General features: G+C 36.2%; 2 protein-coding genes and 1 long non-coding RNA gene across 5 annotated transcripts; 2 read left to right on the forward strand and 1 right to left on the reverse strand.

The window, feature by feature from the left end:
- Positions 1-668: 668 nt before the first annotated feature.
- Positions 669-2,812, reverse strand: LOC103436943 (uncharacterized). Of its 3 annotated transcripts, none has more exons than XR_011582332.1 (6): positions 2,643-2,812; positions 2,461-2,519; positions 2,150-2,169; positions 1,188-1,277; positions 1,019-1,090; positions 669-836 (listed from the first exon to the last, which is right to left on the reverse strand). It is a non-coding gene; the product is annotated as an uncharacterized lncRNA (long non-coding RNA). The 3 variants fall into 3 exon arrangements; XR_011582331.1 differs by having other exon boundaries at positions 2,150-2,228; XR_011582333.1 differs by lacking the exon at positions 2,150-2,169.
- Positions 2,813-5,725: 2,913 nt separating this feature from the next.
- Positions 5,726-7,770, forward strand: LOC103409470 (ATP synthase subunit delta', mitochondrial). The gene is made up of 2 exons (XM_008348289.3): positions 5,726-6,075; positions 7,262-7,770. The coding sequence occupies exons 1-2, from the start codon at positions 5,818-5,820 to the stop codon at positions 7,604-7,606; spliced, it is 603 nt and encodes a 200-aa protein (XP_008346511.3). The 5' UTR covers positions 5,726-5,817; the 3' UTR covers positions 7,607-7,770.
- Positions 7,771-13,752: 5,982 nt separating this feature from the next.
- Positions 13,753-16,285, forward strand: LOC103436944 (H/ACA ribonucleoprotein complex subunit 4-like). The gene is made up of 2 exons (XM_008375399.4): positions 13,753-13,902; positions 14,411-16,285. Exon 2 carries the CDS (start codon positions 14,414-14,416, stop codon positions 16,145-16,147), a length of 1,734 nt encoding a protein of 577 aa, XP_008373621.3. The 5' UTR covers positions 13,753-13,902; positions 14,411-14,413; the 3' UTR covers positions 16,148-16,285.

Below are 16,285 nucleotides of genomic sequence, written 5' to 3' on the forward strand. Positions count from 1 at the left end.
TATTTTGGTCATTTTTTTGTGGTTGGAAGTTTGAGCCACATTTATTTTCAAAGTGAATGACTTAACAAGCATATTATCTAATCTAAAAGGAATGGGTGTGCTTAGCCTCACAATAGACTAGCAATAATGGGATTCAAATTCGCCTATGACGGGAATCGAACCTAAGACCTCTTATTTACAAGTAAAGAAGAATACCACTAAATTGTAGTACTAAGTGACAAAATAAATTACATTTGATTATATGGAACTGACTATAACACCGTTATGTTCTGTAACTTATTGTCAACTATTAACTTTGCTTTATCTAGGAAAACATTGGAATTGATTCAGACTTTGATTTTCGAAAAGACTAGCAAAGAATAGCCCGCGAGATGCTGCGGGATTGAAAACCGTACAAAAATTTTGTAATCAGTATTTACCTTAACATTAAGCAGTTGTAAATTCACAAATATCAAACACATGCTTAATTTCAACATAAATGTATAATTTCGAATTGAGATACACTTCCTCACACATCCCATTTTATAAAATGATTATATGAATTTTAGACTATTAGACAAAATTGCAAGCATGTTGGTTGATTGTGTGAATTAGGACTTAAAACTAATAAATAAAATTGTTCAGAAAATTAATAAAAATAAAATAAAAAGAATAAGGAAACAAAAATCAAACCAAAATCAATATTAGGATATTTCTATTCAGGCTGAACTCATGTCTCTACGTAAGCTTATTTGATGATTTGAAAGTTAAAGCAAAAGTAAAGCTAGAGTCCAGAAACAAAGAACCCTTCCAATTGGCGGCGGTTGTTGCATTCTGCGATTGCTTCATACCCTTTTCTGCATTATTGCCAAATTCAGTAAAATTACCAATAAACCCTAATAATTTACATATTAGCTCCATTGAACCAAATCAAATGCAAACAGAAAACATAAAATTAAGAACAATCCAGAAAAGCCATCCAAAAAATCAAATCACACTGCAAAACAGTTGAACAAAAGCAAGAGAGTAAGAGTAAAACCTTTCAAAGCATCTGAAACTTTGGGGAAAAGCACAATTCTATTGACACCACAACACCTCGAGCCTTTCCAACCTGCTCCAAACAAAGGCTTACTCAGAAGCAGTAATAACATTTCATAAAAACGTTTTCATGAATAAGCTAGTAAGATACTGAATTTCGTGAATCAAACTTTTGGGAAACGCTCCAACTACTCAAATCTCCTTCTTTTCAAGTCTTTAGCTTTGGATTCGGACAACCCATTTCCCAAACTCATCCATTTCTGCAGAAGATGAGCAAAAGAGAGGATCAACTGAAATATGCACAACTATGAAGCTAAACATTATGGTAAAAAATCTTGATACGAGTACCACTTCCACATCAAGTAATAAGAAACGGAAAAAACTGCTTTCCAAAATGTATTGATTATCAAAGGTCACGAAAGTTCCAGTATCCCCTTTTCTTTCACAATCTAAAAGGGAAACAAAGGATTTATATAGATTGCTCACATCCCCAAAAGAATCTGATACTAAAATTTGAAAATATATTCAACTGATTGAAATATTATACAATACTAAAGTTCACAGAGTAATTGCAACACAAATCTTTGCAAGTCATTAAGATTATGGAAACATAATTGGTAGTACGTTATTAAGAAATATGTATAGCTTAGCCTCAAATAACACAAAAATAAGAATGGAAATGGCAAGAAACAATAGTACAGTGCTCAAACACACAAAAGTACTTACTTGCAAAAAAATACTGGAATTTTATGAAAATCTTCCTTCAAATACAGAGGACCCATACAATCTTTTCCACACTCAACCAGCCTCCCATCAAACAAAATTCATACTAATAACAACAACAAAAATAATAATAATAATAAAACCAAAAAATAAAAATCTGTTTCCAAAATATGAAGAACAGTATGATGATTTAGTGTTGCAAACAATTCCTCGATTCGGATACAAAAATTTAATCATTCTTATCTGTTTTCCATTGTTTTGAGAGTCTTAAACTCAATTGAGATTACACAGAAAATATAACTAAAGTCCCAACCTTCTCAGAAAACTACAACTATTTTTACAAAGAGGCAGACAACTGAAATCAAAGACCAGAATACGTGAGAACCGAAATGTTAAAAACAACACATACCCATTTCAAAGACCAAAATCCTACAAAGACAAAAAATCCCAGGATCAGTATATTAGCACTTCGTGCTTTGCACCAAAATCTGAAAATTAGAAAAATAGAATTAATTTGATAGCATTATACTTAAAACCCTTAAATTTCCAGTCAAAAAGGAAAATTAATACCTCCACAAAAAATAATCAGGAGATAAAAACTCAAATCCTAGAAAATAAAATCAGCAAAATGAATCATATAAAATGCGATTTTAGATGGATCATTGTGATGATGTGGCATTTAAAACCGTAGGAAAAGATTAGGGGTTCTTAATTTCTTACCCAAATCCACAAATTTGAATCAAATCTCCGCAGGCCAGCTTGAAATCCATTTGAAATGACTTACACGAACATGAAATTTGTGAGAAGGAGTTGATGATGAAATTGAGGAAACAACCAAATTCCAAATGAAGTTTAGACATGAATTCAGAAATTAACACTCATAAAAATGTTTTAGAGCTTACCGAAAATGTTGTGGTGGAAGTGGAGAGGAAAGAAGAGGCAGTTGGATTCGTGTTGTGGTTCGCAGGTTTTGAGCGAGATCGTGTTGTGGTTCGTCGATTTTGAGAGAGGAGATGTTTAGGTTCCTGGTTTGTGAGAGAGAGAAATAGAGAGATTCCAGAAGCAAATGGAGGGGTGGAAAAGGAAGGAAGATTCCAGATGTAGTGGAAGCGGAGCAGTCGACGATGATCGACACGTGGGCAGCGTGGACAAATAAGTAAATTACTGTGCCAAGGACGAAAAACAACGGAGAACAGAGAAGAAAATAATGGCATTTTCGACATTTTACTGTTCATTAACATTGCAAAACAGTGACAGGAAACTGGGTTTTAGTATATGTATAATATTGTTAACCTTGTCACCCCGCAAGTAGTGAATTGCCTTAGTGATTAGCCTTTTTTTTTTTTTTTTAACCCACCAAATCTTAGATTTAAACTTCCTATTAACGTAGAATACCGTTTGTAATAAAAAATATATTATTGGTACTCTACAAAAGTCATGTTGCACTATAGCCATGTAGAAATATATGAAGAAAAAAAAAATATGCTTAGGAGAAGTGTCTGAGGACTTTTTTTAGAGTGTCAATAACAGCTGCTAAAACAATCTTAGTATATTATTGATAAAAGAAATCTTTTTATATTGACTTTGTATTAGTAGAATTTGTGGTTGTGGACGATGGATATGTGATTTTTTTTTTTTAGTAGAACAATATCGTTAGTGGGTCAGACAGTTAATTATTAAGAGGATCAGAGTCGGTGAGGATCAAACCCGCGTCATGATGCATAAATGTAATTACTTTCCACCATTGTTGCAGTAAAGCACCATTTTTTGTGTACAAGCGATATTGTACACAAAGGAAAGTGGGGGAGAGTTTTAACTATTAAGGCAATTTATCACTTTCTATTTAAGAAATAAATTATAAGTTTTTTTACATCGCCTATTTAAGGAAAAGTTCTTGAATCCGACATTTTTTTTTTTAACAAACGATATTATTTACCTAAGGGGGTGGGGGAGTAGGCTAAGTCTCACAATGGGCCAGCAATAATGTGGTTCATATTCGTTTTTGGTAAGAATCAAATCTAAGACCTCTCATTTACAAGTAAAGAGATAGACCATTAGACTGTAGTACTAAGGTGCAGTTTGGGATTGAGGTGCTTAATAAAAAGGGAACTTTAACGAAAAGCATCCGGTACTGTTCACTTTAACGAAAAACCACATTTTTACACTAAAAAGTCAATCCTGGTACTATTCACTTTACCCTTTATTTTGTCCTTATCATTAAAACTCAAAGTTTTCAAGCCCTTTTCATTAGTTTTCCTTAATAAAAAAGATGGGATGAAAAAAAACTATGAGAATTTTTGTTGTTTGGTAAACTTTGAAAAACAGCTTTATTTCAAAGTTAGGGGTGAAAAAAAGCCCAAAACGTGAAGAAGACCTGAAGCTGCAAATATCAGCTTCCAAAAACAGCTTATTTTGAAAACACGGATGAACAGTGTTACGTTTAATGAAACTTTCAATTACCCTCCGCTCTCGCCTTCAGAGCTCTCGCGTACCTCCCAAACTGCACCGTAAACCACTCTCTCGTCCTCTCGTTCCAAAAACCAGCGATCTCTCTCCTTCTCTCCTTCTCCAGGTTTCTCCAGGTTCCTTTGGTAAGCTTCTCTTGTAAAAATTTGTTATTAATTTGTTTGGATTTTTCAATTTGGGGATGGGAGATTGACGGGAAAGAGGGGTGGGAAGAGCAAAAGGATGAGGGTATGGGTGTCGGGAAAAACAATGAGGGTATGGTTTCTCCAGGTTTCTCCCCAAATGTTCCTATGAGAATTTCTCAAATACCTAGATCAATTTTACCGCCCAATCGACCTAACCACTCACTTTTACTGAACTCAAAGCAAAAATTGCAACATGGGTTTCAAAGATTTGGACTATCAGTTGCCAAACCAACGAGAAGTCTCTGCACCAAGGCTGTGCTGTCTGAAATTCCGAACCAGGAGCTGTATGGGAAAGTTGGGGCCAATTCAACTGGACCAATTCCAATTGGTCAGCTCGTTGGAGCGGTTGAGAAGGCTGCCAAGACTGGCGCTGAGGTTTTCTCTTTAGCACTTTGCTTTTGTGATTCTTTGAATGTGCCAGCATTTCGTAAATTCTGTAATTTGAAGAAGAACCCAGATGCAATTTACATTTGTTTCTTCTGGGGAATGCTTGAATTTTATTGTTTCAGCCTTCATAATTCTTGCTTCATCCTTCATAATTCTTGCTTCAATACTTTTGACAATTACTTTTTCCATAACTAATGTTAGCTGTAAACCTTATGTTTATATAGATAGCCGAAGTTCATATGAGTGAAGGTGTAGAGTTGGACTTTCTTATGGCTGAAATAAAATTGGAAAGAGATTTTTAGAGTATTATATTTTTTTTTATCATTTCACACAGTCACAACTGTTTTACATAAAAGTTTACCAAGCACTATCATACAGCTTTTTTTTCTAAAAGCATTTTTACAAAAAAGTTTACCAAACACTTTGCTGCTTTATTTCACAGCCGCTTATTCTCACAGCACAGCCGCTTATTCTCATAGCAGTTTTTTTTTAAAGCACAGCAATACCAAACCACCCCTAAGTGGCTTGAATCTGACACTTAGAGAAGTTAAAGTGATATGCATTATTTTTATATGCTATTATTGACGCTCCATAAAAAATTATTGTGCACTCCAATTTTTTTATTAAAAAAAAAGCTCGATGAGTTCTTTTTTTAACAAACGTTATCATTTATACTAAAAGGGAATGGCTAGGCTTAGCCTAACATTGGGCTAGCAATAATATAGTTCAAAGTCATATTTGATGATAATTGAACCTAAGACCTCTCACTTACAAATGAAGATGAATACTAAATTTAAACGCAAATTAACCAATAAGCATGAAAAGCATTTTTTTTTCTTTTCAAAAAAACTCAAAAGTCTGTAACAACTTCACCAAAATCCACTCAACTTCACCAAAATCCACTCACTTTTCAGATCAGAGTCCTATAAAAATGAGGAAAATCATTAGGAAAAGGGACTAGGCCTTTTTTCAACATTTTCAATTTGTTCTGAATTCCTTGGTTAACACAAGAAACCCGGAAAGGCAGCACGCAAGCACCATGTTCCGGCAAGCATCACGTCTCTTGGGTCGATCCAGTCGGCCACCGAGTGTCCGAGCCATGTGCACGGAGGTCCCAGCGAATAGCAACAAGGACTCAGCCTTCGTGGAAGCATGGAAGAAAGTGAGTCCAACCATGGAGCCACCCCACACTCCATCAACGTACATGGAACCTCGCCCTCCCACCCCTTCTTCCCTCCCTTCCAAACTCACCGTCAACTTCGTCCTCCCTTATTCCTCCCAGCTCTCCGGCAAAGAGGTCGGTCTGCGTTTCTCCCCATTGCCTGTTCTTTTGGATTTAACATTTGCTTTGTTTTTCTTAACCCTTCATGTTTTTTAATACGTGATTTCCCACTTAAGTTTTGGTTTTTTTTTTTTTTTTTTTTTGCTTTATTGTTTGTATCTTCTCATATTTGGATTGTTTACTTCCTTATTTTTATTATGATTTGTACATTTATTGTTTTTATCTGCATTCGGAACCATATTACATCATGAATATGATGAAATATGATGAAGTGAGACGGTATTTTGTAAATATGTAATTATCTTGAGTATATTAACTATTTCTTTATTGCCGATGCCTAGAAGGGACAAAAGAAACATCTTGTTATTTCTTCCACAATTTCTAATCTCTAGTGGACCTGTCACTACGATTCGAACCCAGATGAAGTTCTAACCATCTGTCAGAGAAAAAAAAAACGAATAAATCTTGTAGGATTTCCAAGAAATCCTTCAATTTCTTCATGAAGCAGATACTTATTCATCTGCTTCTCACGTTCCAATTATGATTATTTTATGTTGTGGGATTTTGCCTTAATTCTCATGGATTCATTTGGTTTTTTTATTGGTTCACTTCACTACATACATGCAGTTTTATCATATCTGGATATTATTTTGATTTAGTTTGTCAAATGATTCAGATATTATATTAGTATTATGTTTTCTTCTTTTGGGTTGTCACACGATTGCGGTATTCTTTTTCTTTTTTTTTTGGTCCAAATGAATACAGCAATCGTGTGACAACCCAAAAGAAGAAAACATAATATATACAATCAGTATGCTTTGTTTGAGAGGCATCAGGAACATATACAATCATTATGCATGCTTCACCCCGTTCAATTGGAAGTAGCAGGTCCTCCTTCATGGCAATCTTTCCTCTCATATCTATCTGTGTGACTAGCTAGGGTTTGAAACTCGGCCGGCATAGCTGCATAGCTAGGGTTCGAAACTCGTCTGGGCTGAACTTACATTTGAAAATGCAGCTTGACACTCGATTTGTTTCTAGTTTATTGGTTTCGCCTTGGTGAACATATAGTATTCGTGATATATTCACTGGCTAACTTATAATGTTCAAACTTTCAGATAGCTAGCTGCTTAACTACATTGATGGTTGTTTTATTGGATTCCAACCACAATTTATTAACAAGCTGAAGAATGTGTGTCAGGTTGACATGGTCATGGTACCAGCAACAACTGGGCAAATGGGTGTTTTGCCAGGCCATGTTCCAACGATCGCGGAGCTCAAGCCCGGGGTCCTATCGGTGCATGAAGGCAGCGACGTGACAAAGTATTTTGTGAGCAGCGGGTTTGCTTTCATTCATGCAAATTCTGTTGCTGATATAGTGGCTGTGGAGGCAGTGCCGATTGACCAGATTGACGCAAGCTTAGTACAAAAGGGGCTTGCGGAGTTCACCCAGAAGCTTTCTTCTGCTACCACTGATTTGGAGAAAGCTGAGGCTCAGATTGGAGTTGATGTTCATAGTGCTCTCAACTCTGCCATAACTGGCTAATCAATCATTTCCCATGCATTTTCTTCTTTCCACCATGCATTTTCTTTCTTTCTTTTTTTCTCCATTCCTTAAGCAGTAATCTGCTCAGCACAATTTTGTCCGTTAATTTCCTTTTTGGGGGTACAATTTTCTCCATTTTCAGATAAATAAAGATTTAAGGACCATGGATTATTGAAGTATAAATTTAGGAAAACCAAATATCATTCGAGTAATATACATAGAAATATTAACAATTAAAAAGCGGAAGTATGTTCATATGTATTAAAAAACAAATATTAATCATGGAATTCAAAGTCTAGTGGTGTGGTAAACCAAGGCTCAACTCAAATTTACAAGAGAGTTGAGAATCCATAATACCTTTGTAGATCCTCTTTGCATTTGCAAAGGCTGTTTAGGGTCTTCATTCCTTTGCTCATTTGGATCTTTCGCTTCTTTAATTTGGATGGTTGAATAGGAATCTCCAATTTCTCAAAATAGGGATCCTCTAATATCTCCACATCAAAGAGAGATGTTGATGTGAGATGGGAAGAAGAGATGAGTGACCAAGGGAGAGGAAGATGTTGGTATCCTCTCCCATGTTGGCGAGATGAGTGACCAAGGGAAAGGAAGATGCTACTATCCTCTCCTATGGTGGCCGGCCTACTAGAGAGAAAGGAGAGAGTTAAGAGAGAAAAATCTTTACCCTCTCTATGACCGGCTGTGTAAAGCCATTGAGCTTTTGTGGCCTTTGAGTTTTAAGTTGTTATAAAACTTAAGTTAATGGGCTTAACGGTTCGAATATCATTGGGCCTTAAAGCTCAATACTAACTCAACGTCTAATACAAACCTATTCATTCGATTAATTAACTTATTAATTAATCATAGCCATAAACAATTAAACTATTTAATTGTACTTGCTCAACTCCGTTATATTGAAACTGATTTTTTAGACGTATGAAATTAAAATGTTTTAAAAATGTCATATGAAGTTACAATTATATCCAAACTTGATGGGCAAAATGTTTGTTACCTTAAATTTATTTTATTTTTTTCAGAGCATAGCCATTGTTGTTGGTCTTCCAATGTTCAAAGCTTTCACTTACTATATGAAGAAAGAAAAATAGACGGGGGAGAGGTCTCGAGAAGCTGGAAGGAAAGATAAGGAGGGGGAGAGGCCTCGAGAAGGTGAAGGAAAGAAAGAAAGAAAAGGGCAAAGGGAAAAAGGAAGAAGAAAGTGAAATTTTTTTTTTTTTTTTTTTTTGTATAATATGTTTTAATAGCTTTGAGATAATTTATTTTACGGGTGGAAATGTACTTAGATTTGACATTTGTGCCATGTTTTTCATCTTTGTTTCGTTTTTATGTCATACCCGATAACTTAACGGGTCGTCTCGTGTAACATCCGTTAAAATAAACGTGTAATATGACTCAACCTGTTAATATTATCAGGTAATATAACCAAACCCGTTACTTGTTAAGAAAAATATACTTAAATCAACAAATAATGAAAATGAAAAACTTAATTTTACCCAAAACATAATACTAAATTAGTATATACATATCACATTGTCACATAAATATTACTTCAAAACATTATAAAAAAATAAAATAAAATATAAAAAAAAACATTTGTCTTTCAAGTTTACATACCCCAAAATAAGAGGCTAGTGAAAAAACATTAGTGCATACTACAAAATACAAATGTTCAAATATATGCAAAATGAAGAGAGTTGTGTTTCAAGGTTGAGGAACCTTGCATGTTTTTTAAAATAAAACCTTCAATTTTCATCAATCACCAAGAGAAATGATATTGCAACTTTGGCTAATATATTATCTTCAAGAGTTATATTGATGATGTTTTCACTAAGATTTTCCATAATCCATAAGCTATAGATCTGAATTTAACCGTTGATTGTTGTTTATATTTGCACTCCATTCTTTTCACCAAATTTTTTTTTTCGGATTTTCTTTTTTGAAAACATGATCTCTTAGAGGATGCAGAAAGATGAACGGTTCGGATTGTTGATATTACGTTCAGAGTTTTACCATTAGTGAAAATATAGCTCAAAGTTTATAAAGTCTGTAGAAACTATATAACATCAACTCATGTTTTAGTTAACCGTAAATATAGGAATGTCATACCAACAATCCGAACCTTTCATTTTTCTACATCTGCTAAAAGACCATTTTTCAAAAATGAAATTTGGTGAGTAGAATAAAGTGTAAACGACAATGGATGGTTAAATTTAAATCAAAGGTTTATGGATTTTGGTGTCAAATTTCGAAGTTGATCCCTTCACGAAAGTTGACACACCCTGACCAGAATGGAGGCATGCTAGCCATCACGTGAAGGTAACGTAGCCATGTGCATAGTACGGAAGCAATAAAGATATAAGGAAATGTGAATCAACAAAAACCAATTCAACTAGAGTACTAAATAAGATAAGGTGCAAGTGCGAGATTAAGTGTGAAATATACAATCAGAGCATAAATAGCCTAAGTGCAGTCTAACTGGACAAGTACTAATTATACTACACCTAAAAGTGATCCTACATTTGAGATGTTCTGTCAAAACCACCGTCGAAATCTCTGTGAGCCACCAAAGCACTTCTACCTAAAACCTGGAAGGGCGCAAAACATAAAGTGTGAGTGGGCAAAAACAAAGTTTTTCAAAATCATTTCATTTCTCAAAAGTTTTAACCTCTTGCTGTAAAACCTGTATAATTTCCTAGAAAATATAATATATGCTATATCAGAAATCATGCTCAGGACAAAATCCTTAGAAATATACCATGCCAAAGTATCTCAATAAAATGCCACAAATAATTCAGTTAAAATGTATCAATGCCAGATATCATATCAGCCGGATCCACCTAATGTCACCTGCGCGGCTGCGTATATAGCTCATAACCAATCTTAATCATATCAAATCCTGCACACAAGTCGGAACCACCTAAAGTGGTATGTACGACAAGAGTAGGTGTAAAATAAATATGCTCTAGTGCTACGATCACATGAAGGTTGTGCGAATGATCGCGGGTCACCTACGAGTAGGAACCACCTAATGTGGTCTGTAGGATAAGCATGTGAACCTACTTGGATCCAAGGTGAGCATATGGTGCGGAAGGTGAACATCACGTGAATGATTATGCCCTAACTCTAGGCGGGAGCACTAACACCAGGGTGCAGGTTTATGAGCTCTCAATACATCACATCGTATCTCACATAACTGAAGCAATCTCATATCTTTAATTCATGAACTTACCTGGCACTTACTTGTGCGTCCGCATCACCAATCATAAATATATGCAACTACTAATGCATAAATAAAATACGCAGATACTTTGCATGGTATTTCAAAACGTATAATTATTCAAATTCATTTTCTGGGAAAATCTCAAGCATATAAGTGTATATATGGAAAACCAAAAGCCCACTCACTGGTATGTCGAAGGGTCGTATCCTCCAAGTCTCGATTGATGGCACTCGTCCTCCGGATAGGTTTCACCTATATGCGAAATAACTAAATAAGCGTTATTTAAAGCACATATACAAAACTAGGAAATAACTTCTCATACATTGCTCAAATGGGGTATTTGAATATACCACTATGACCTACTCAACCTCAGGAACATTCCCATATTTTTAGAAAAAAATTTCGAGCACCCACGCGCCCTCACGCACCTGCCAAGGCACGGCCAGACGCGCTGCTCACGAGCAAGCACGTGTCTGGCACACCAAACAGATTCCCTAATGACGTAGGGAATATTCCGTTAAATATAAGTATATGCCATTAAAGTTACCTGACGGCGTTAGAATATTCCGTCAATATTCTCCTCCTTCTTCCTTGGTTCGCTAGAGTCCGGCGTCGGTCACCACTGCGATCGTCGGAAACTGGGAAAATTTTAAATTTCATATATTCTTCAATTCTCAACCAAAACTCATGAAACTTAAACCGAAATGAAGCTTGGGACAAAAGGAACAAGTTCTTACCACTCAAAAGTCCTAAAGCCAACATGAAGTTGCTGGAAAATCCTTTGATATTCCGATCACTCCTGCAACTCACCAAACCCAAGATTCCCAATGTCCAAAACGCTTCAAAATTACTCCCCGAGCTTCGTGAAGACATCCTAAAGCTTCCTAGAACCTTAAAACTTGAAGAAAATGCCGTTATCACGAGTGCATGAACAGTACCCACGATCAGCGTTCCTGGGTTCTCAGGTTTTTTAAGGATTCACATTCAACTAAGGGTATGGATGAGTTCCTGAGCTCACCAGGAACACGAATATGGCCTCCAAAACCTCGATCCGTGAAGAAATTGTTTGGTGAGGTTTGTCCATACATATTGTACAGACAATGGAAGAAACTCGAGAAGGGGAGAGAAAAAAGAGTCAACGGGGTTGGGTATGGGTATGAGTAAGTATGTGTGTGGTCGGTCCTGTTTTGGGTTACTAACAACAACTAAACCCACTAACTTTAAGTTCCAAAAACTTAGGAACTAGCTAGATTAGTCTATAACCCAAACTCAAACCACAACACTATATAACGTACTCGACGTCCAAGGGCAATTTAGTCATTTCACGCCATCAATAAAATAATTCGGGACGGGCTGTGAGAAAAGTTGTAAAGTTTGTCATTACGAGTTATTGTATTTATTTTTTTTACATTTTTCACACGTCTACAATAATTATTATTAATTTTATTAATTTTGCACTCAAATAAAAAACACTATTCATGAGATTGGGAGGGTTTTAAAAATCCAAACGACCATGTAACCATCGTCTAAGCGTAGAGGATGCAATCATGAGTGTTTATATATGCTTTCACATTTTTCAGATTTATACATTAATGATTATGAATTTTATTTATTTTGAACTCCTTTAAAAATACTATTCATGAGGGTTTGTATGGTTTTAAAAATTTAAACGACAATGTACCAATCCTCAAAGCGTAGAGGATGTGATTACAAGCATTTGCAAGTTTTTTTTCACATTTTTCGCACTTATAAATTAATTAATTTTTTTAATGTGTTTGGTATTTTTAAATTACTTGATATTTTTATTTTTAATGTGTTTTATAATTTTTAAATCTCCTATAGTATTCTATAAAAATAAATAAATAAATAAAACTTAAATTTTTAAAATTAATAATTAATAAACAATATATACATATCCACTTATCTATTGTATTTTATAGTAAGTTTTTTTAGTAAGTTTAAAAAATTAAAATCCAACAGGATTCTCTTCAAATCTTTTTGGTGAGGATCGTGCGGATTCGTAAATTGTGTTCGTTTATCGTAAATCGTGTAGTCAGTTTTTGTTAGGTATTGTTTATATTTAATTTTAAATAAAAATATTTAAATGATTCTGACTACGTAATGTACGAGGAATGGATCCTCGGAACTCTCACAAAAAGGATATGGATTCAATTAAAATCATCAAAATAACATTTTCTTTATCATGTCGAAACAGGTTACTCGCGTGTTACTCTCGTATAAACCTGTTAAGAACCCATTATTAACGGGTTCTTATTGTGTAACTCGATAACGACCCGATAAGTTATCGTGTTGATCCAAAAACCGTTATTTTCGTATCATTTGTGTTGTGTTAACGGATCGTGTAAAAAATTACCTGGTCTAAATGTTATTGTTAATTATTATTCATTAAGGTAGTAATTGCCTTTGTCTAATTGATGGGATAATTATTGCCTAAGTGGGGTAAAGTTTTTTTCTTTTTTTTTTATTGAACAAACAAAATTATATATAATAAGGGATGGGGAAATGGGCTCATGCTTTATAATAGGATATCAATAATATGATTCAAATTTATGTTTAACAAGAATCAAACTTAAAACCTTTTATTTACAAATGAAGATAAATATTACTAGATCATAGGATAAGAGGCTAGTGGGATGGAGTTTCTCTTAATAATTCTTTTTTTGTCAAATGATAAATTTTGTTAAATTAAATGTTAAATTAGTCACTGATGAGGTTCAAATTCATACTGTCATGTAAACGCCCAACATATTTTCACCATTGTGGTAAACAGGCACTTGCTGCTCTTAATAATTTCACCCAATGAATTATGAAGAAGTCGAAAAGTCGACTTTACCCTCATATGCATAGCGTAGAGCACATAGGCCGTGTTGACATGATTGTCCTTTTCCTCATTAAAAGGTGCTTTTAAACCCCAGATTAGGGTTTTAGAAGCAAAGCGAAGAGTGAGTGAGAACCGCAGACGCACAGGGTGGCCGCGCTCTATCTCTCTCAACCGTCTCAGTCCTTAGGGTTTGCCCGCAGCCGGAATCAAAATTCAAAGGTACTCATTATCTCCTCGACTTCTCCCAGAGCTTGATAATCATTTTTCAATTTTTTCGTATTTCTGCGCTTGTTTCATGTGTTCGTACGACAAATTCCGAAGCTTTTCTGAGTTTCGTATGTCAGTAGCTTTTACATTTCTGAAAATATCAAAGGGTTTGATAGATGCTAAGAGTAATCTGTTTGCATAAACAAGGTGGAAACCTAATCACTGTTGTGGGTTTACTGTTATGATTGAGGGATGCTCTGATTTCATGTAAAATTTAAGCATAAATTTCTTCTTTTGTGTTTTAGAAGTTATGGGGTGGGAGATATTGTTGTTCATGTGCTAGCCAAACATGCCGCTGCACCGATAACTATTGTATATTTTATATATTATGTGTATAGGAAAGGTATTATCACTGTGCATGTTTTGTACATCTGTTGGGGTACCTGCTGTTTGTGTTTTGTTGGGTCTTTTTTTTTTCCGAGAAAAAATTGAGCGATATTTTGTTCTGTCTAATGTGCAGGAAATGGTTTCATCTGATGATGACCGATTGGCCACTGAGGCTGTGGAGAAAGTAACAGATTCAGAGAAGAAGAAGAAGAAGAAACATAGGGACAAGGACAGCAATTTGGACAAAGACTTCATGATCAAGCCCCAGAGCTCAACTCCCTCCTTGGACACCTCTCAGTGGCCTATCCTTCTTAAAAATTATGACCGCCTCAATGTTCGAACGGGACACTACACTCCTCTACCCTCAGGGTTTTCCCCCCTTAAGAGGCCTCTTGCTGAGTACATCCGATATGGTGTTCTCAATCTTGACAAGCCTGCAAACCCCTCGTCGCACGAGGTTGTCGCTTGGATTAAGCGCATCCTTCGTGTTGAGAAAACTGGCCACAGCGGTACCCTGGATCCTAAGGTTACAGGTAATCTCATTGTCTGCATTGACCGAGCCACACGACTTGTCAAGTCCCAGCAGGGTGCAGGGAAAGAGTATGTTTGTGTTGCCCGCTTGCATTCAGCTGTGCCTGATGTTGCCAAGGTGGCTCGGGCCCTTGAATCCCTGACTGGGGCTGTCTTTCAGAGGCCACCTTTGATATCAGCCGTCAAAAGGCAGCTTAGGATTAGGACTATCTATGAAAGCAAGCTTCTTGAGTATGATGCAGATAAACATTTGGTTGTTTTCTGGATTTCTTGCGAAGCAGGAACCTATGTGCGTACGCTCTGTGTGCATTTGGGTCTGCTTCTTGGTGTGGGAGGTCATATGCAGGAGCTTAGGAGGGTCAGGTCTGGGATCATGGGTGAGAAAGACAACATGGTCACAATGCACGATGTCATGGATGCTCAGTGGGCTTATGACACTAATAGGGATGAGAGTTATTTGAGGAGGGTCATCATGCCTCTTGAGGTTCTCTTGACTAGTTATAAGAGATTGGTTGTCAAGGACTCAGCAGTGAATGCCATTTGCTACGGTGCCAAGTTAATGATTCCAGGGCTGCTCAGGTTTGAGAACGATATCGAGGTAGGAGAGGAAGTTGTGCTGATGACTACCAAAGGAGAAGCCATTGCATTGGGAATTGCTGAGATGACCACTGCTGTGATGGCAACTTGTGATCATGGTGTGGTGGCAAAGATTAAGAGGGTGGTGATGGATCGGGATACTTACCCAAGAAAGTGGGGATTGGGACCGAGGGCATCCATGAAGAAGAAATTGATTGCCGAAGGAAAATTGGATAAGCATGGGAAGCCCACTGAGAATACTCCGCAAGAATGGATGAGGAATGTGGTTTTGCCTGTTGGTGGGGATTCTATTGTTGCAAGCACTGCTGGTGCACTTGCCACTGAAACTGCTGTGGCAGAGAAGGAGACCACTCTCGTAGACAAGGAGAAGAAGGATAAGAAAAAGAAGGACAAACATAAGGATGAAAAGGAAGCTAAGGAGGGGCGTAAGCGCAAACTAGAGGAAGCCACAGAGAGCCCTGTTCCAGTTCCTGCGAAGAAAAGCAAAGGCGAAGAAGTTGAGCCTGAAGTTGAGAAGTCAGAAAAGAAAAAGAAGAAAAAGGACAAAGAGAATGGCACCGTGGATAATGTTGAAGCTGGTTCACCTGAAGCAGAAAAGTCTGAGAAGAAGAAGAAGAAGAAAAACAAAGATGCTGAGGACAATGGTACTGTGGCTTCTGCCGGCGCTGGTGATGGCGAGGCTGATAAGAGTGAGAAAAAGAAGAAAAAGAAAAAGAGTAAAGCAGATGCAGAAGAAGTTTAGAGGACTTAGGATTAGAATCTTTAAGTGGCAGAACTTTTGAATGTATGCCTTTCTTTTATTCCATCTACAATGAGAGTTTCCGTAACTGACACTGGAATTTTCGTATCTCATATATGTAATTTTAATCGATTTTCCGCA

This window comes from Malus domestica, chromosome 06 (genome assembly GCF_042453785.1).
Source record: "Malus domestica chromosome 06, GDT2T_hap1".
In the NCBI taxonomy this organism is placed as follows: Eukaryota; Viridiplantae; Streptophyta; class Magnoliopsida; order Rosales; family Rosaceae; genus Malus; species Malus domestica.